The sequence below is a fragment of the Phacochoerus africanus genome, chromosome 14 (assembly GCF_016906955.1).
Source record: "Phacochoerus africanus isolate WHEZ1 chromosome 14, ROS_Pafr_v1, whole genome shotgun sequence".
Lineage (NCBI taxonomy): Eukaryota > Metazoa > Chordata > Mammalia > Artiodactyla > Suidae > Phacochoerus > Phacochoerus africanus.
In genome coordinates this window covers 5,140,233-5,160,600 of record NC_062557.1, presented here as the reverse complement: position 1 = coordinate 5,160,600, position 20,368 = coordinate 5,140,233, and the positions used below count along the sequence as shown (strand labels likewise).

General features: G+C 60.2%; 2 protein-coding genes across 3 annotated transcripts in view; one reads left to right on the top strand and one right to left on the bottom strand.

The window, feature by feature from the left end:
- The first annotated feature begins 7,343 nt into the window (after positions 1–7,343).
- Positions 7,344–12,885, top strand: UBALD2 (UBA like domain containing 2). 2 transcript variants are annotated; one of them, XM_047757502.1, is made up of 3 exons: positions 7,344–7,750; positions 8,114–8,176; positions 11,786–12,885. In XM_047757502.1, exons 1-3 carry the CDS (start codon positions 7,631–7,633, stop codon positions 12,104–12,106), a joined length of 504 nt encoding a protein of 167 aa, XP_047613458.1. In that variant the 5' UTR covers positions 7,344–7,630; the 3' UTR covers positions 12,107–12,885. The 2 variants fall into 2 exon arrangements, with proteins under 2 accessions (XP_047613458.1, XP_047613459.1); XM_047757503.1 differs by having other exon boundaries at positions 7,346–7,750; positions 11,789–12,885.
- Positions 12,886–20,368, bottom strand: part of QRICH2 (glutamine rich 2) — a 27,374-nt gene continuing 19,891 nt past the window's right edge. The window contains exons 16-22 of the mRNA XM_047758689.1: positions 19,804–19,869; positions 19,451–19,552; positions 18,615–18,818; positions 18,173–18,320; positions 17,761–17,848; positions 16,923–17,051; positions 12,886–15,513 (exon numbers count right to left, since the gene is read on the bottom strand). Coding sequence (XP_047614645.1) covers positions 15,323–15,513; positions 16,923–17,051; positions 17,761–17,848; positions 18,173–18,320; positions 18,615–18,818; positions 19,451–19,552; positions 19,804–19,869 — 928 coding nt within the window. The 3' untranslated portion in view covers positions 12,886–15,322. The remainder of the gene's footprint in view (positions 15,514–16,922; positions 17,052–17,760; positions 17,849–18,172; positions 18,321–18,614; positions 18,819–19,450; positions 19,553–19,803; positions 19,870–20,368) is intronic.

The following is a 20,368-nucleotide window of genomic DNA, read 5'->3' as shown; positions in this document are numbered from 1 at the left end:
CGTTTCCCTTGTTCCTAAAAATTTCTGAAACCTCAAGCAGTGTCTCACCAGAAACTCTTTTTTTTTTTTTTTTGCATCCTCACAGAGACCGGTCAGATTCGTTTCCGCTGAACCACAACAGGAACTCCAGTTCCCATCAGAACCTCTTGACCTCCCCAACATTTCTCTCCATGCTGCTGCGTCCTGGTGCATTTCAGTTCCCTCCATGACTCTGGGATTTAGAGACAAGCAAATGCAAACAGGTGCATCCTCACTGCCCAGCTGGTACCCGAGGAAGGGCCCCATGGCGATCGTTGAGACAGTGCCCATGGGCATCCATCCCCGGTTCCCCACTTCTGGGTGTGCAGAGGGTCAACTTGGCTGCTCCTTGGAAGTTAGGAGAGGCCATGGGATTCTTCTGGGCAATGAACCTGAGCAGAGGTATCTTATTCTGGGCTAAACCATTTACTTGCCAATGCTCAACCCTCCAGCCCTCTCAAAGCCAAGGTCTAGCTACCGCACAGGGACAGAGGGGAAACGTTCTGGGCTTTGCGGTCCCTATGGCAACTGCTCATCTCTGCCGCAGGATGAAGTGATACAGATGATGCATAAGCAATAAGCCGAGCTATGTCCCAATAAACCTTTATTTACAAAAGCAGGAGGCAGCCCGGGGGGCTGTAGTTTGCCAGTAGCCGCTCGGAGACACAGGAAGCTCCCACAGGCTGAATCATTACATCATTGCCCAGAGGGCAGTTTTTCTTGAGAGCTACCAAATGCCGTGAACTTTGCATGGGTGAGAAGTAAGACTGTAGGTCTGTCCTTGCCTTACGATCGCTTAGCCTGACAAATTTGAGGCAACTCTGCACCAACTCGAGGAAGCATGTGCCATTTTTCATGGATTGAGTCAGCCCCCTCCTCCCCCACTGCCCAGGGCAGGTTCATTCTCACCCACCCTGGCCTCCCAAGCTTAGCGTGTCCGCCCGGCGCTCCACTATCTCCCAACAGAAGCCCTGAATGGCCTTGCTATGAACTTGCTTTCAAGGTAACTCTGTGCTTTGTTTCTATTTTGTTTCTGTTTTGTTTTATTTTATATTTTATTTTATTACTTTTTGGCCACCCTGCAGCCTCTGAAGTTCCTGGGCCAGGGATCAGATCCCAGCTGCGCTGCAACCTACCCTGCAGCTGTAGCAACGCCTGGCCTATAGCGGGAACTCTGGTCTGTGCTTTGGTTTGCATGGCTTCCTCTTCCAGAAATTTCCTTCTTCTCCTTTCCATCTACCCAATGCCTTCACAGCTCTCTCTGCTCCAAGGAGCCTTCCTGGACTATATCTTAGGACCCAAGATGGCTAGTTTGGATGAGGGACGCTGTCTGAGGTCGGGGAAAAGAGAAAGAGCCGGCCGCCCTTGCTGGGAGTGACCCATCTTGGCCCGGGGGCTCCGTTGAGCTCACCCAACAGAGTTAGTGGAGAGAGGAACTGGCCCGGAGGCCCGGCAGAGAGGTGAGTCACTTATGCAATGGAATCAGTCGCTGACACTCACAGTCACCTTCGTCTGGAGCTGGGTGCACAGAGGACTAAATGGCAAAGAAAAGCCAGGGAAAGATTAATGCCAATTTGAGCATGAGGAGTCTCTCTGGGGGAGGAAAAGAGTAGGCGTTTGGGGAGGGTCTTGCCAAGGTCTTCAAAGGTACCCGTCCTGGACCTCTGTGTTGGGTACACGAGCCATTGATTATTACGCTTCTAACCGTGCAGAGGTTAAACATGAACTTGGCGTTTCTCAAAACAAAGAACAAATGAAAGGTGTGTCCAGTCGGAAGGCGGTCTCAAACCTCCAAGACAGTGGCTGCCACGGCAACGGGCCTCCTGTGTTTTGGACACAAGGGTGGGGTGAAGGGAGGCCCAGTTCCAGGCAGATCAATTTCTGTCCCATAAAGAGAAAGTGGGTTCAAGGACACCGTTGAGGACCCCCAAGAAGGAGGACCCTCCTGCAAAAGCCATCTCCCTGCCCTCCCTTTCTCTCTCTCTTGGCAAAGATCCACCTCTGGTGTCCATTCCAAAGGGTTGCCAAGGAGCTCCCTGGTGGCACAGTGGGTTAAGGACCCGGCATTGTCACTGTTCAGTCTGTCTTGGGTTCAAACCCTGGCCTGCGAACTTCTGCATGCCACAGGTCCAGCCAAATGGGAAAAAAGAGGAGTTCCCATTGCGGCATATGGAAAAACGAATCTGACTAGGAACCATGAGGTTAAGGGTTCGATCTCTGGCCTCGCTCAGAGGGTCAAGGATCCAGCGTTGCCATGAGCTGTGGTGTAGGTGGCAGGTGAGGCTTGGATCTAGCGTTGCTGTGTGGCTCTGGCATAGGCCGGCGGCTACAGCTCCAATTGGACCCCTAGCCTGGGAACCTCCATATACCGTGGGTGCGGCCCTAAAAAGATCAAAAAAAAAAAAAGAAAAAGAAAAAGAAAGGGTGCCAGACTTATCTACCCTAAGACACACCTGGCAGTAGAGGTGGGGCTGCCTTATCACAGGGCTGGCAGGTACAGGACAGAGCGTACAGGCCGCCAGTACTGCTTTTGGGAAATACCACCGACTGCGCTGGGAGTGGTATGGCCTTTGTCCCTTGTGGACACGTGACATTTAGTGAAATCATAATCTGGTAGAAACCAGCATGAAGGCATCACCTGAGCACCGGCTTTGACCTTTTCACTACTTCCAACAACACAGACAAGCTTTTGTGCCTTTTCAGTATCCTTAGGAGAGATCAGGCGGCTCGCAGCGGGTGGGCAGGGGGGTGGGCAGGGCCGTGGCTTCCGTGTCAAGCGGACCGTGACACGGAAGAGCACCAGCTCTGGGAGCAAACACCTGTACGTGGGTTCAGATCTCAGCTCTACCCTGAGCAAGCTGAGTGACTTGGGGCAGATCCCCTGCCCTCTCTGGCCCCGCTTGTCTCCTTTGTTAGCAGGGGGTAGGCACAGTGCCCCCCTACACTGCGTTGCTGTATCAAATAAAGAACAGCACAGAGCTGGGTTCAGAGCCACAGACATAAATCTCAGTGGTCACAGGGGATGCCCTCCCACACGGAGCCCCATCCTCCTTAAGAAAAAAGACTAGAAAAAAAAGTCCATGCTTCAAAAGAGGCCACCTCTCCCCTCATGTAGTAGAAATAACACTAAGTTGCCGTAACAAGTAGTGGCCAAAAGAAAAAAAAAAAAAAAGTTATGTTAAATACACGAGCTGGAGTTCCCTCATGGCTCAGCGGGGTAAGGAGCCAGTGTTGTCACTGCAGTGGCTTGGGTCACTGCTGTGGCCCAGGTTTGATCCCTGGCCTGAGACCTTTTGCATGCTGCGGGTGTGGCCAAACAAAGAGTGGCAAAGTAGAAATAGCGCAAATTTGCAATAAGTGGGGAAAAAAACAAAAACAAAAATCTGGCAAGAGTCCCCCGCATGAGAAGGCGGTCATCACGCTAGGAAGTGCCTCGGTCCGACCTGACCCAGCTGCCCGCCGGGCCTCGGTGCTGCTTGTCTGCCTTTGAACGACTTACCTGGCCCTGCATCCTCTCCAGATCCCCTTCTCCCAACATCTTTCTGCTTCTCCCGGCCACTCTGTCCATTTGTCTTGGCATCTTGAAGCCCCAGAAGGGAAACAAGAAACACGAATTTGGTGAGAGGATTTCCCTCTGTGTTGCAACGGGACCGTCAGCATCTCTGGAGCACCGGGACGCAGGTTCAATCCCTGGCCCGACACAGTGGGTTAAGGATCCGGCGTGGCCGCAGCTGTGGCTCAGATCTGATCCCAGGCCCGGGAACTTCCCTATGCTGCAGGATGGCCAAAAAAGAAAAAAGAAAGAATTTGAGAAGGGAGAAAAGGAAGGCGGGAAGGAAGGAGGAAAAGAAGGGAATGGAAGGAAAGGAGAGAGAGGAGGAAGACAATGGGCTTTTGGAGCCACCATAAACCTTGACCTTGAGCAGGAGCCTCAGGCCTCTTGGGAGGGAGCTCCAGGCAGAGGAGATGGGCACAGGTGTAGGAAGTTTCACAGAAGCCTGCACGTGGTGGGCTTGCGAACCCAAGAGCCCTTGAGGTCCCCCTCTCAGCTTTATTGGATCTGTGTGGGCTGGGGAGTAAGAGGTAGAAAGAGGGAAAAAAAGAAACAGGAGGAGTTCCTGTCGAGGCGCAGTGGTTAACGAATCCAACTAGGAACCATGAGGTGGCGGGTTCGGTCCCTGCCCTTGCTCAGTGGGTTAACGATCCGGCGTTGCCGTGAGCTGTGGTGTAGGTTGCAGACGCGGCTCGGATCCCGCGTTGCTGTGGCTCTGGCGTAGGCCGGTGTCTACAGCTCCGATTCGACCCCTACCTGGGAACCTCCATATGCCATGGGAAGCGGCCTTAGAAAAGGCAAAAAGACAAAAAAAAAAAAGGATAAAGAAATGGGAGTGGAATGCGCTGCAGAGTTGGAGGTTGGAGAGGTCAGTTCTCCACCCCTCCCCCAGGACTGGCAAAGAGGGCTGATCCACCTTTGCCCCATTTGGGGCTCGGGGCTTTTCCAGCACACCCCCCGTGGAAGTCCCAGCATCCTTGATGGCTCCACTGAGGTGACAACACAGCATTAAGGAAGCTGTAATGGTTTAACCACAAGGTTCTGGAACTACCCTGGGCAACGCTTGACTCCGGCACTTAGGACGGTGACCTTGGGTGAGCTCCTCCCCTCCTCTGTGCCTTAACTGCCCTGCTGGTGAAATGGAATTCTGGATTGTTGTGAGGATTAAAAGGCGTTCACTGACGGTAAACTCTTCTTCGAAAGGTGCCTGGCCTCTAGGAAGGACTTGGTAAATGGCAGCTGTTTGTCACAGGCCAGCTATTTCTTGCCCATCTCTGCACCAACTCAGTGACTCGCGTTCATAACATCCTTATCCCGGCCGGTGGAGGAAATACCGGCTAGGAGTCTCCTCGGTAGCTGTATCATGACTCATTCTGGAGCCTAGACCATTGGTGTAACGAGGGTTCTGTTCCTTCCCAGGCTACTACTGTGTTTTATTTGTTAGTAATGGGCTTGTTTTCATTGCTCTGTTTTACTTGCCACACATTGTCCTCTCACATGAAAATAATAACACCTTCAGTTAATAATACCTTGCACTGGGGGAGGTGCTTTCATCCCAACGGCTCAAAGCCCTCTGCAAACATGACCTCATTCATTCTCCCAGTGCTCCCAGGCACGGGGGCACTCCTGTTGCCCATTGGGAGAAGGGGAAGCCCTACCCCCATTCATTACCAAACAGATTCTCAGAAGGCAAAATATTGATTAAGCATGTGCTTTACTCACGGCCACAGATCAGAGGCAGGACTGTTGCTCTCTCTCTCTCTCTGTCAGCCCGAGGTGACCTTGTGCCCACAGAAGATCACCAGAAGGGAGTCCCTCTGGCTTGCAGGCGTCCCATGCCCCCAGGTGCCCATAGCTGTGTCCTGCAAATGGCAATCGCTAAAGAGAGGTTTGGAACAAACTATGTTGATATCCAGGAAAAAATAGGTTTGGCAATTATGGTGTTTTCAGGACCCCTGCCTTCCTTGAGAAGCTCTAATTAAGACCTGAGGGCTCTGGCAGCCTGAAGTGCCTCTGCCCAGGTAGATCCTACCACTCATGGCCCTGGCATGCTTGACACCTGTATGTACTTGTGAGAACTGGAGCCCACAGTGACAGTACTTCCTCGTTCTGGGGCTGCTTGTGGCCCAGGCTCCTTGGCAATGGCAGCTGCTGGCTGCTCACTTTTGTTTTCACCTTGCAATTACTGGAAGGGAAGGGCGGCAAGCTGGGCTGGACTCTCCAGCCACACTCCAGGTCTCAGCTCATGCGCACTCGGGAGGGCTAAGTGCAATCGCGGCAAGAAACGAGTCTGGGCAGGCAAAGAGCTGACTCCTGTCCCTTCAAAACAAACAAACAAACAAAAAGGCTAACTAAATGGGACAAACTAAATGGCTCATTCTGGTGCCCCAGGCTGTTTTTCATCAGTACATAAACGTTGGCTGTAACTTTTTCCTTGTTTATATTCTATTCTTTCTATATGTGTAAATTTTCTTAGACGGAGAATTAATCCATTGCAGGCAAAGTCAAAATAGAGCCATGGCTTGCTTTTTTCTTAGCCTCCTGTTCTGCAGGCTCTTAACAAATTATAATCCACACTGATTGGTATTTCAGATCCAAAACTAAGTTTTTCAGAAACAGACATTCTAACAGTGAATTCCAGCAGTGTTTGCCTTACTAAACACTCTGGCCCTTCTTCAATCTGCTTAAACGCCTCGTTCTTTCTCCACCCCCACAATTCCCAAGTACAAACCTTGAAGGTTAAATCTTAATCCAAAAGATAGAAGCTCCCTGCATATAAACAAACTGTTTTTAAATGTCTAGGGTTGAGATCCAGTACCTGAATAGACGTACTCTTTTTTTGGGGGGGGGGGGGTGTTTTTCCAGGCCACACCCTCAGCATATGGAAGTCCCCAGGCTAGGGGTTGAATTGGAGCTGCAGCTGCCGGCCTACACCACAGCCACAGCAATGCTGGATGCTTAACCACTAAGCGAGGCCAGGGCTTGAACTTGTATCCTCATGGATACTAGTCAGATTCGCTTCCGCTGGGCCACAGAGGGAATTCCTACTCTATTTTTAAAAGATGGTAGAAATTAAAGTTTCAGTTAGGTCAAACAATTTAAGGGAAAAGAATTTTTTCAGCTTGGGATATTAGTGTCTGCGAAAGTCTCATTTCCTCTTTGCCATTATATTTAGTGTCCCTTAACACCGTCTTGCAACTTCACAGAGCAAAGTTTTGGTCTAAAAACGTAGGAAAACTGTTTGGCCCCTGAGGTGGGTAGTGGCTGGAAAGAGGCTTGAAAGGGATACATTGCAATAAAAAGCTTTTTAAAAGTAGAGCTGCTTGAAAGTTTAAAAAAAATAAACAGTTTTGAGACTCGAGCAGCTGCAAAGGCTCTGTCTGTTTTCTATTTTGATCGCTCTGTTTCTCGAGATGACCACATCTTTCAGAGGAAATGAGTCAAAGCCACTCTGTCTTGCTTTTCCAGCTGAGCATGTTCAGTTTCAATGAAGTAATGAATGAACTTGGCCGCACCACCCCCAAGCCTACAACAGCAAACAGAGGGGGCTCAGCCAATCAGCAGGCACTCAAGGTTTTCAAGTTGAGTTCAAAAGGACCCACGGGAGACCAATCAGCGAGTGCGGCTCCGCCCCAAACGCACGGCCGTGGCCAATCCCGAGCCCGGACAGGCCAAAACACAGCGGCCGGCCAATACCGGAGAGCCCCACGGCGCCGACATCCGCCAATGGGCGCGGCCGGGCAAAAAGAGAAACAGTGCGGGTCCACAGGCCGCAGGATTCGAATCGAACGTCTGTACCGGAGCCGGGCTCCGGCCGAGCGGCGCCGGCCAATCAGCGGCGGCGGCTCGCGGCCCCCGAACGTTGGGACACCCGGCCCCGCCCCGCGCTGTTGTTTGTGGTGTCGGCCGGCGGCGCGAGCCGGACCACAACACTCGCCCGGCTGGCGGCGGGCGGCGGGGCGGCCGAGGGTCCGGGGGCCGCCGGAGGCGGCGAGCGCGAGCCGAGGGCAGCCGGCCTCCCGCGGCCGCCAAGCCCGGGAGTGCGCGCCGGCCGGAGCCATGTCGGTGAACATGGATGAGCTGCGGCACCAGGTCATGATCAACCAGTTCGTGCTGGCCGCGGGCTGCGCGGCCGACCAGGCGAAGCAGCTGCTGCAGGCGGCCCACTGGCAGTTCGAGGTGCGTGCGGGCCGAGCCCCGCTCCCCCGGCCCCGGCGCTGGGCAAGGGCGCGGGCCGGGGCGCCCAGCCGCGCGCCGCGCAGTCGTCGAGGGGGGGGGGTGGAGAGGGAAACTATTTATATCGCGAGGGCAGGCGCGCGGGGCCGCGCGGTCTCGCGTGGGGCGCGGGGCCCTGCCGCCCGGGACCCCCGCGCGCGGCCCGGGGACGCCCCCCCCCCGCCCCCGAGGGGTCGGGCCCGGCGGCGGGAGCGCGGCGCCGCGGGCACTGCGGCGGGGGAGCCCCGGCCGCTCGGGCAGGGCCGGCGGGTGGGCCTCCTGCCCCGGCCCCGTTAACCGCCGCCCTGGCGCTGTGTTTGTCTGCAGACCGCCCTGAGCACGTTTTTCCAAGAAACCAACATTCCCAACAGCCACCACCACCACCAGATGGTAAGAGAGGCCGGGCCGCGGCGGGAGGGCCGGCGGGCCGGAGGGTGGGCCTCGCCGCGGCCGCAGCCCCGCGCGGCCGGGGCCGGGGCCGGGGCCGCTGTCAGCAGCCGGCGGTGACAGCCATGTTGCCGGGGAGCGCCGCGCCGCGATGTAAACAAAGAGCCAAAATGTCTTCCAGGAAAGAGCGGCTCCCGGGGCCGCCTGCTCGCCCAACTTGGTGGTCCGGCCCCCCGGGCTGCTGCAGCTCGGCCCGAAGCCTATGCCCGGCGCCTCTCGCTGGGCCAGGGGCTTGGAGGGCAGCGAGGGGGGCCGGAGGAGGAGCTGGGCGGCAGGGAGTGGGGAGGGGGCTCGAGGGACGGAAACCAGCCGTCTGGGGAGCTGGAAGCCCGAGGGAAGGGCCTGGGACCCCTGCGGTGTCTGTTTATTGGGGGGGGTCCCCTCTTGCTGATGGAGTGGCACCCCCCCCCCCCCCCCCGGCCAAACAACCCAGCTCTACAGGGAACGGGAAGGGGATACATACCCCCCACCACCCGGCCCAGGAGCGCAGGGCTCTACCCAGACAATTACATCCACTCTTTCCTGCTCATGTCCGGAAAAAAGGCATACTGGGAGAGTGGAAGGCTTTCAGATTTTTGGCAAGATAAGCCAAGAATGCATTTAATCTCAGTAGGTGAAGATGCGTACAGCCCAGGAAACAGAAGTGGTTCAGGGCTGGATTTGCTCGGTTTCTTCTCTTTCCCGAGCTGGCCCCAGGCCTGGGCCTTTGCCCTCCTGGCCATAAGGTATCCTGCTCTCCACCGGCACAGGACTTCCCTTTCACTTTAGAGGCTTGAATGCCTTCTCTACCCCTCTGGTTACCTGTTAGCCCTGCTGAGGGGGCAGGACTGGGCCCCGAGACAGCTTTGTAGAACACGATTGCCCAGACGATCTGTGGTGGCTTCTGGAGAGCATTTTTGGCATTTTTCACACTGGGCGTCCTTGCCTATGGCCCCCTTCTCAGAGCTGCCGCCTTGTCTGGAGAAGCTGCAAATAGTTCCTCTGCGGTGTCTCGTCCTTGACACCTAGTTGCAAAGGACCAGTCGAGAGACGGGTCTGTCTTGACCCTCTGAGCCCACGTTTCTCCTGGAATGGTCCACACTGGGTATAAATCACCAACCAAAAATGCATCGGAACATGATGGGTGAAAATGCCGGCTGCAGGGCTTCGGCAGGTGAGGCCAGGCTCTTGGGGAACCGAAGGGGGACCCTCCCCCGCACCTGACCGTGAGAACACTCCAGCGTCTGGAAACAGCTTGCCTCCATCTCCTCTCAGGAGGGCCGTGAGCTTTGCTCCACCAACTGCGGTCATTTCAAAAGGCCCAGGCTTCCAGCACAGCCACTGTGTGCTGCCTTGCACCAGGGAGGTGTGCCCGTGAGCGCTGGGGCTGCTGGTGCTTTTTAGGTTGTGTTGCTCCTTCCCTGCAAATCCCGAGGGGTTGTGATCCCCTTGAAGCTTCCCTCAAGGGCTGTGGCCGGCTTTGTAGCAGGTATTATGATCAGTGTGCCCATCTGATTGTTTTTTTTTTTAAGAGAAATAAGTCAAAGGACAATGTTAAGACAGCAGAGACCAGAGACGGCTGAAAGCCATACGAGAGGTGACCCAGGCTGTGGTTGTCCCATCAAGTTCTGGAGAGACACACAGCCGGAGGCGTCTTAGATAAGGGGGGGGGCTCCCGGGTTAGATTGGGAAGGGCCAGGAAGTTCCCATGAGCAGGGACGCTGGCTGTGCTTGAGAGCTGGAAAGCGCCATCCTTAACTGTTAGAAGCAGTGCTGGAGGGGCTTTTACAGGCCCTGGTTTGTACGGAAGTTGGAAGACCTCCAGAGAGGTTAAGGAACTGGCCCAGGCTCACACAGGCAGGCGGGCACGGGCCTGCTCTTGATCCGGGCTGCTCTCGGAGCGGGTGGCTGGCTTGGTGAACTGGGGAAGTCGGTCACGATGCTGTGATGCAACTGCTCCCCCCACCCCCCCATTCATTGTTTCCTGCTGCCGAGAAGTCAGCCCTGGGGTGGGAGGGGAGGCGGGGAATAGTGGAGGGAGGAGGGAAATGGTCTGGGTGGGGCCGGGACTGCTCCGGGTCCTGTGGCTGCCCCCGAGGACAATGGTTGGAGGGCCCCCGCTGCTGATGTGGGGCCGGCCTGGTTAACCCGAGGGGGGTTTCTCCCCCTCCCGTGGACCTGTCCCCATTTAGGGCTGGGGTTTAACTGCAGAGCTATGAAAGCTGCCTCCCTGCCAGGTGAAGAGCCCTAGAATCTTGCTCCCCAGCCCTGTGCCTGGGGGAGGGGCCTGTGTTGCTAAAATTAGGAGAAATTCAAAGAAGGTCTCCCATGGCTTCCTGGGAAAGGGAGCCGCTGCTGCGAGGTCAGATCTGGCTTTGTGCTGCCTCCTCCACATGCCCTGGGGAGATGACATCCCCATGCTGCGGGTGGGGGGGCCTTCGGGTCCCCTGGGTGTTGGCAGGGAGGGTGCCAGTTGCAGCCCGGCAGCCCAGCCCCCTCCGCTCCTGGCTGGGGTCCATGCTCGGGGTGGTGGTGGAGAAGAGCAGATGTGGGGTGTTTGCAGCTGTCCCCAAGAAGAGGTGCTGGGAGGGGCAGAGCAGACGCTGGCAGCATCTGGCCAAGGCAGTCTCGGGGTAGATGCTGGGGACACAGGAAACCGGCATCACTGTTTTGTCCTCAGGAGCCCAGGCAGGCGGGTACACTGGCTCCATGCACAGGGGGCAGGTGCTGGGTGGAGATGAGCTTGGGCCTGCAGCCTGGGAGCCTGGAATTCAGCGTTCAGTTCGTGCCCGTAGGGCTGTGTTTCGGGCCAAGTGCCTTGAGCCCTAGGTCGGTCTCCTCATCTGTGAGAAGGGAGGTAGTGGAGACAGAGCCCCCCTGGCTGGTACTGTCCACGGGGAGCATGGTGGGGCTTTCCCTGGGCCGGCTTGGGGGGGGGGGACCCTGGATCTGGCCACCTCCCCTCAGCCAACAACCTAGGAACATCTGAGGCCCTTTGACTGAGGAAGCAGTCTGGCTTCTGCGCCAGGGCAAGGCGCTGAGCAGGGGTGTCCTGGGCTGCTCCCTTGTCCTCACTTTAATTGGACACCCTGGCTTCTGGCTGGAATGAACCATTGACTCCTGGCACCCAGGGCGTCATCCCCAAGCATCAGGGAACAGGCTCCGGTTTTGACAAAAATTGTAGGCATCCGACTAGGCACGAGGTTGCGGGTTGGATCCCTCGCCTGGCTCAGCGGGTTAAGGGTCCGGCGTTGCCACGGGCTGTGGTGTAGATCACGGATGTAGCTCAGATCTGGCATGGTTGTGGGGCAGCTATAGCTCCAAGTTGACCCCTAGCCTGGGAACCTCCATATGTCGCAGGTGCGGCCCTAAAAAGAAAAAGCAAGAAAATTGTAGACATCTCTCTCCACTTTCTTATTGTTCAGGGTGTGAAGGGCGCTTTTGTCCTGTTGAGATTGCTTGTGGCTTGAAACTCGGGGAGAGACAAGGGGCCCTGTGGAAGGCCCCCTGCAGGCCGCTGTGCCGTGGCGGGGGTGGTGGCAGCCCTCTGACCGCCCCCGTGTTCTCTCCCAGCAGATGGGCACCCCCAGCAACACACCGGCCACGCCGCCCAACTTCCCCGACGCCCTGGCTATGTTCTCCAAGCTCCGTGCCTCCGAGGGCCTGCAGAACGGCAGCAGCCCCATGACCGCCGTGGCCTGCTCCCCTCCTGCCAACTTCAGCCCCTTCTGGGCCTCGTCCCCGCCCAGCCACCAGGCCGCCTGGATCCCGCCCTCCTCCCCCACGGCCCACAGCTTCCACCACCTCCACCACCCACAGCCCACGTGGCCGCCTGGAGCCCAGCAGGCGGGCCCCCCGCAGAAAGCCATGGCTGCGGTGGACGGCCAGAGATGAGACTCGATGCCGCCGGGCGCGGGGCTGCAGCCGGGGCCGTCGGGGCCGTCGGGGGAGCTGGGGCGGGCGGGGGTTTCCTGAAGATCGCACTGGAAGATTTTATAAGAGAATTTTTGTGGGTGGGGGGGCAGTAAACGTCCTGAGCCACTTGGGTCCTTCAGGAGTTTCTCTTCAGGCAAGTTTTTTTTTTCTCTTTTTAATATATAACGATAATATATATGAATATATAAAAATAACTAATGTATGTGAGTATGGGGCTGGCTGACAGGGTGTTGCCGCGGGGAAGGGTCGGGATCCTCCCCCCAGCCCCAGGGCAGGTGCTGGAAAGCCAGGGGGCCCGAACTTGGGGTCTGCTAGCTGCCTCCTTTCAGAGGTCACACCTTCTAGAAGCAGAAGGATGACCACCCCTCCACTCCCATGAGGGGTTGCAGGAGGGGCTCCCAGAGGTGCCGGTGGCCGCAGGTGGGGGGCTCTTGGCCATTGAGAGGCTCTCCCCACCCCGCTGGTGGCTGGCTCCTCTGTCACTCTCCAGTTCTTGTCACCTCTCCTGGTGTCGCCCGTCTCCAGCGAGGTGTGCAGGGCTTGTGTGGGACTCAAGAGCCGGCTGGGCCAAAGGCCCAGGCTCTGCTGGCGGGGGCCTGACCCCGCAGCCACCCTGCCTCTCTTCCTCTGTGTCTGCGGCGATGGTGGAGAGCTTTCCTTTGGGTTTTGGTCCCCAGTCAATCATCTCACCAGGGTGAAATTTTAATTTAAAACTTAAAAGAGACTTTTCTAACTTCCCTGGTTTGCGGTGCTTTATTTACCTTGGTGCGGGGCAGGCCCTCCTCGGTGGGTTGGGGAGCGGGTGGGGGGCTCGCCGTGCTGCAGTCTTGGGGCCACCGTTGTCACGCGGCTGGTCTGGATGTTCGGACCGGGGCATCCAGACCAGGCGGCTGATGGGACAGGCTGGATCCGGTTGGATGGGGGGGAGGAGAGGAAGGGCTGGTCCTGGCTTGCTGCCGGCGACCCCCTCCTCGGCCGTCACCGCACAACTCCCCACAGGCCAGGCCTCAGCACGCAGGGGGGCCTGTCTGCGGTGGGCGGGGGGCTGCCTCCCCACCTGGGGGCCCGATGGTGGCTCCAGGCTTCTGCTGGCCCCCCAGGCACCTTCCCGCGGAGCCCATTTCCAGTCTTCCTGCCCTCGGCCTCCGTTGGGGTGGCCTGTTCCAAAGGTCCACCGGGGCTGTTGGAGCCACAGAGACGGGGTGGGCCCCCCAGGGGGCTGGTTTCCTTTCCCTGCTCAGCCTCCAGGCATCAGGACGGCGGGCCAGGCAGTGGTGGCAATTCTTGGCCCCGTGGGGCCCTTTCTCAGGCTCTGGAACAGGTGGGTGAGGAGCCCACCCCAGGGTCGGGCCTCGTGCTGCAGCCCCTTGGCCCCAGCCCCACCCCGTCCACACTGTGGTCTGTTCCCGGTGTCTTGGCAGCCCCAGCGCTGCAGTGGGGCGCTGCTGGCCGTCAGGGCTGCGGGGTCCGGAGGTTCAGGCCGCAGGTGCTGTGACACTTGGGAAGGGCCCCACCAGGCAGGCCAGAGGCCCCCCCGCCCCCCTGCCTGCTCACATCTTCCCAAGGTGGCCTGGGGGCAGCCCCTGCGGGAGTGGCGTGGGGCCGGCTGGCACAACTTGGTCCCTCCGCGTGTGACCGTCCCTGTACACTCTGAGGCTGGGTTTGTCCTTTCAGTTTTGTTTCCTGGTTGGAAACGCGTGAGACTCCTCCCTCCCAGGCCCCTCACCCTGCCCACCTGTGCTTTCCCAGGCTGGAGGGGAAGCCCCTTGGGGGCGCGTGGGCGCTGGGTGCTGGGCGGCCGGGCCCAGGTGCAGGGGTGCAGAGGTGGCCCGGCTGCTTGGGGGACGTCCTTGCCCTTCTGCGGCGGCAGTGGGGGGCCTGGCTGCGGCTCCTCTGGGCCAAGCTGCTGAGTGTGGATCCTGGGCCGGAGACCAGCCCCACCTTCCGACATTTCTCAGCCAGGGGCCAGAGGAGGGGCGGGCCCTGGTTTTGCCTCCCAGCTGCAGAGAAAAGGGTGCGTGTCGGGGGAGGGTGCCCACTGGGGCCCTGGCCCGCCAGCTGCCCCCTCCTGCCCAGCCCAAGCATTTTGTCCCACATCATGATGAATGGGCCTCTGCAAGACTGGGGGGTGGGGGTGCCCCTTCCCGCAGGGAGCACCTGCCCACCTCTGCCCACACAGGGATGGGGAGAAACCCTATTCTGGGCTACTTCCTGCCACACTTTCCTGTGTGACTGTCACCCTCCCTCACACCCTAAAGCAGGCCTCTTGCCCCAGGCATTCCCTTCCCTGCATAAGGTGGGGGGCGGGAACCCCACCTTAGAGGAGGGAGCCCACGAGAACAAATCTGCAGGCAGAAAACTGCTTCAGGGACCTTAGAGGCCTCCGGGTGGGGTGGGGTGGGGGGGGGGCAGCTCTCCCTTGACCCCAGGGCTTTGATGGGGGACAGGGGCTTGTACCTTACAGTTGACTTGGGACATAGTGAGGAGCCCTCGTGCCCCTTTGGGGCCCCTGGAGGTAAGTACATGGAGGGAAATGGGCTGGAGCAGGACAAGGGCCAGGCCTCCAGGCCGCTGGGCAAATACCAGACACACCTCTGCTCTCTCTTCCTGGGCTGGGGGGCAGCCCGTGGTCTGAGCCCCTCCTGTGTGCGTCTGCAGCAGCCGCTCAAGGCTGAGCCACCGAGGACAGCCACTGGGAACTAACTGGTACTGGTGGCACTGCTCCCCCACCCTTGGATGTGCCAGGACCCGGGCGTTGCCCTGAGCCAGCAACAGACCTGCCATCCTTACCTTGGTTCCAAAGTTCAGCCCAAGCAGGAGCACAGACGCCAGGCAGTGGGGCCAGCCTCCAGGCCTGCCTCCCCCATGGAAGGCGGGGCCGGTGCCAGAGAAGCCTCAGCACGGGATGCAGTGCGGATCCGACCCAGGAACTGGAAGTCGGGAGCAGGCAGACCCCTTGCAGGCCCACCAGCCCCGGGGGCCTGGGGTCTGGGCTGCACTGCGGCCTCCTCGCTCTGGTGCAACATGCAGCCCTCTGCAGCGCCCTCGCTGAACAGCTCGGCCTGTGGCCTGATTCCCAGGCTACCAGGGTCTGCCACCCACCTGCCGCGGCCCCTCCCTCTCACCAGCGCTGGAGAAGACTCACAGCCCCTAAACGTTTATTTGTAGCTCTGCTCAGGGAGCAGCGGTGGACCTCGGCCCCCGGGCGGGCTCCTCCATCCCCTCCCCAGGAGGCACGTCCATCTGCATCTCCAGTGCTGCCGGCAGGTTTGCCATGTCGCTGGGGCTGGGCAGGTGGCCCGCGCTGGGCTGGGAGAGGTTCCCCCCTGAGGAGACCGGTCTTGCTTGCTGCTGACGGGAAGGAGCTGCGAGACAAGAGGGGCCGAGAGGGCTCGGGATCACTCCCACGCCCCCAGGGCCCCACCCCAGCTTGCCTGAGGCCCAGAGGTGTCCAGAGCAGCCCCTTGAGCTGGGGCCAGCCGGGCAGGGTGCTGGACAGTGGGCAGGGGTGAGCCTTCCCAGGTGCCCCTAAGCGAAGCTCCTTTACAATCTGAGTTAAAAATAAGCCCTCGTCGGGGCCAAGAGCCTGCCTCGTTGGTGATGTTCCCTCTATTAAAGCGGGGACAGTTCAGGCACGATTCCCACAAGCAGGTGCAAGAATTTCCCCTAAGAACGCCCTCCCTTTTGCTCCCGCTTCTGTAATGTTTTAAGTGCTGAGGAGAAAAAAGCTCAGTACCTCCAAGAAAAGAGTGCTGAGAGCCAGGGCCACACACCTTACCCTTGGTCACCAGGGCTGGCTCCGGGGCCAGAGAGCTTTGGCTATGAACTCCAGCTCTGCTGCTTCCTAGCTGTGTGACCCTGGGCACAGTGTTCTCGGTGTAGGTGGGAACGAATGATGGTCCCTCCCTTTTAGTGCGTGGGGATTAAAACTGGCTCACAGGTGTGAAGCCTCTCGACAGCACCCGGCTGGTGAGGAGCCCTCAGTAGAGCCCAGGGGCATGGCCACACCACGGCCCCTTGGTCGGCTTCCGCTTCCTCCAGGCACTCGCTGAAGGCGGGAGCTGGAAGGGGCGGTGAGGAGCCCCCAGGGCTGGGCTTGTCACCTGGGCAGGGGACGAGGGGGGTCCTGACCTTCCTGCCGGCATCTGCAAAGCACTGTGGGTACCTAACTTCTTATGGGAAGAAAATCAGCATTCCTAGATTGTCAAGGGGGGGCCTAACTCTAGGCAGCCCTGATCCTGCACCCCTGTATTGATGAGGTGGTTGGTCTGGAAAAGGGGGAGAGGTGCTCAGAGTCACGTGGAAGAGATCCAGCCTCATGGCTCCAGACCAGTGTCCCTCTCTGGCCCCCAGGTCTGGCCAAACCCCAGGGGAGCCCATAGTCCCCTGACTCTCAGGCAGGATTTAGATGCTCAGGGGAGAGCAGGGGTCCCAGGAGGGTCTCCCAGGCCTGGGGGCCTGGCTGGAGGAAAGGGGTGCAGGTGGGCCGGGGAAGGACTCGGGCTTGGAGCCAGCATGGGCTGCAGCCCTGTCCCTGCTTCCTGTCCTGAGAAATGGGGGCAGGCACTGTGTCTGCCCCACAGACCTGCGCACGGCGAGCTCAGTCAGGGCTCTCTGCTCCCCGCACTCCACCACTCAGCTCCCAGGCCCTCCCTCTCGCCAGGAAATGAAGGGATGTGCCAGCCCTGGCTGGGAAAGGGGCCAGGCCGGCAAGGAGGAGAGGCGGGGGCAGTGTCGAGACCACCCCAAGGGCCCTCCCGCCAGAGGGAGCTACCTGAGTTGTGGCCCGCCAGCATCCGCGCGCTCTGGGGCCGGGAGAGCCGCTGGCCACTGTCGCTGAGGGACGGCGGCTGGTGTGCGTGGGGCCGAGACTGCTTGGGCTTGGGCTTTAAAATCCCCAAGTCTGACGGGAGACAGTGGCGGGAAGGGTCAGAGACAGGGACTGGGAGCGAGCGGGAGCTCTGGGGGGACCCGCAGGGACGGGGCGAGGGCTGCTGGTCACCGCCAGCCTCAGCTGGCCTCCCCGGGTCTGAATTCCTGGACGGCCCCTCGGACGGACGCGCGTCACTCACTCCCAGGTCTGTCTGTCCGTCCGCCCATCCAGCCACTCATTGGGACAGGCCCCTGCCCGCCTCGGCCCGGGGCCTGGGGCCCGGTGCGCTCTGACCCGGGCTTGTGGTTCGGGGCGGGGGGCGGGGCAGGGAGGCAACTGGGAAGGTGCACGCGTGGCTCTAAGTGGCGGTGGGACGTGACAGACCGCACGCCTCAGGACGGCTGCCCAGAAGAGGACGTTCTGGGGACAGGAGAGTCACTAAGTGCTCGAGGGCTCAGGAGAAAAAGGGGTTGGACTTGGCCGTGGCGATGCGGCAGGAAAACTGGGGTGGCGGCCTGCGGGTGAAGTTTGGCTAGAAAAGATGGGGCCACCACGACATCCCCGCTAACGGGCCGAGACTGGGAGCGGCAAACATTGACCCCGGGGGCTGCGGGGACCTGAACATTTGGAGTCAGGGAGGTGGAGGAGGAAGGCGGAGCTGCCTGGGCCTCCAGGAGCGGGGCAGACCTGTGGGACCCAAGCCAAGCCCGAGGGGCCTCTGGGCCACCTGGACACTCACTGTCTCTGCTCAGGATGCCCGGCAGCCTCGTATCCATGCGTCCCTTGTAAATATGTCCGTCCAGGCCCAGGATATCCACCTCGTTGTGCTGCGCAGGGGGGCGGGTCCCATGACCACCGGGCACCCAGGGCTTCCCAGGCCTGCCTCCTGGGAGCGTCCTCCCAACGGTGCTCGGAGCCCTCGAGGGGGCTCCAGGCGGCCCCAGGGCCCAGGGACAGGGAAGGGGGCCCGAGGTGGAGGCGGATGCCCAGGTGGGCCGGTGGCCGGCATGCACCCTCCTTCCCAGGAGAGGCTTTTACAGGGTCTGATGAAGAGACGGCCCCAAGGCCGAGGGCCGAGGAGGGGACTTGTGGTGGGTGTTCCAGAGCGACCTCAGGGCCCCTCCCTCGTGGCTCCCAGGCAGCACCCCCACCTTCATGGCGATCTGGATCTCCTCGGTGGGGCACAGGCCCTGCGACAGGTGCTGCAGGCGGCTGCGGCGGTAGGGGTAGGTGAGGGTGTGGCTGCCCCCGCAGCGCCGGGGCACCGTCGAGTAGGTGTAGTCGGCCGTCTCCGGCACCCTGTGGCGAAGGTGGCAGAGTCACAGGAGCAGGTGTGGCCTGGGACACACCTACGGTGGGGACGGGGTTGGCGGTGGGGAATAGAGGGGTGGGGGCGGGGCAGCACTCGCAGGGGTCTCAGGGCCATAGCTGGACCAAGGAAAGGCCAGGGGGTGAGAGAGTGGGGTGGCCCCCTGGCCCGGCCACCCTGAAGGGGACACGGACACACACACACACACACACACACACACACACACACACACACGCCCATTGGGCAGACGCGGAGCCCTCCCGCGGCCCAGCCTGGCCGCCCACCGTTTATAGCAGGGGGAGCTCGGGCACTGGGCCTGCAGCAGCTCGCGGATCATTTGGCTGCTGGCCTTGACCGAACCCCCGAAGTGGATCTGCACCTTCTCGATGTCCACCAGCATCTTGGAGTGCATGCTGCGCAGGCGCCCCACGCTCCGCTCCGTCTTCGCCAGGTCGCCCCGGGGGAAGGCGGCGCTGCCCAGCTTCAGGCTGCGGGGCGCGGGCCCAGCGGAGGGGTGAGCCCACACCCCCCCACCCTCCCCTTGAAACAGGACCCTGTGTGGGCAGCAGCCCTTTCCAAACCTGAGGGACCAGGGCCAGACCTGCCCAGGAAGGTCTCCTGGGCAGGGAACGAGCAGGGGAGCCGGATGGACAGAAGCCCAGCTCTGCCAGCTGCCACCGGTGGGGGAGCTGGGGCCAGGCCCCCCCCCCTGCCATGCCGCCCTGGCACCCCTAGGGCTCTAAGTGCAGTTTGGAAACGACCCTTTCCACTGAAGCCCCAACCTTAGGAGGTGGAGAGGCTGCGGGGAGGAGGGCAGGAGCCCCAGGGAGCATGAAACACGCCCCTGCCTGTCACCCCCCCACGAGAGTCAGCCCCTCCTATCCTCCCATGCACAGGGGAGGGGGGTTCTCAGAGGCAGGGTCCCACCAGGACACCCAGCAGGGCCCCAAAGACGGGTGTGACTAGGCCCGCGCTCTCGTCCTCCGATGCTCTCGCCCCAGGGAGCGCCAGGAGCCCCTTCAGACAGCACCCTAGCAGCACCCCCACTCCCCACCCCAGCCGGGGGAGCCCCCAGTCTCACCCTCCAGAGCCACCCTGCACAGGACTCCGCTGCCCATACCTGCGGCTCTGCTGCCGGACCTGCTCCAGTTCGAAAACCATGTAGGGGCGGATGGACCGGTGCCCAGGCAGGCCTGGGCTCACAGGAGTCACAGGGATGACTCTGGGCAGGGACGGACAAAGGGAGGGGCGGGGTGTGAGAAACCCCATCATCCAAACCCACCGCCCACTCCCCACCCGCCCCCTGCCCGAGGAGCCTCTCTGCCCCGGCCTGGGCTGAAGGATGAGGCATAGGAGCAGCCCAGGGGTAGGCAGTGGACCCGCGAGAGGATAGGACAGGAGACGGAGGCAGGCAGGGAACAGGGGAGAGGAAGCCCTGCTGTGCCTGCCCCCGTTATGGCTGGGGTCACTCACTGTCCAGTCACAGGAGTCTCCAGGGGGCGGTCACATGAGAGGCAGTGGAAATGAGCCAAGAGCTGCCTGGGAAGAATGGGATACACCTGGAGGGGGAGTGCTGTGCCCAGAGGGTACCAAATGGGAGAGATGGAGAGCCCGGGGGCTTGGCTCTCTGCAGGCCAGGCAGGCTGGACGCTCAGTGTTCAGGGTGGCAGGACACAGGCCACCAGAGCCAGAACTGGGCCCTGCTCCTGGGGCACTCACAGCTCCAGGATGTGCCCACTTCTGGCACACATCCAGCACCCACCTACCCTAACCCCAAGCCAGGAGGGGTGCCCTGTGTAAGCCTCGGGCGCCCCCTGGCGGCCATGCATGGAAATCTTGGGACTCAAGCTGCCCTGCGCCCCACTCAGCTCTGGGGGCCTTGGATCCGCTTCCACCCCTCGCTCTCTCAGCGGTAATGTGGACTGGCCTGAGCTAGGAGAGTTGTTCTGGCTCTAAAACTCTCGCTCCTACTCTGCGATGGTCTCGGCTAGGAGCGCGCTGCTCCTCTGGGAACCCTCCAGCCAAAGCCTGGCGGCCC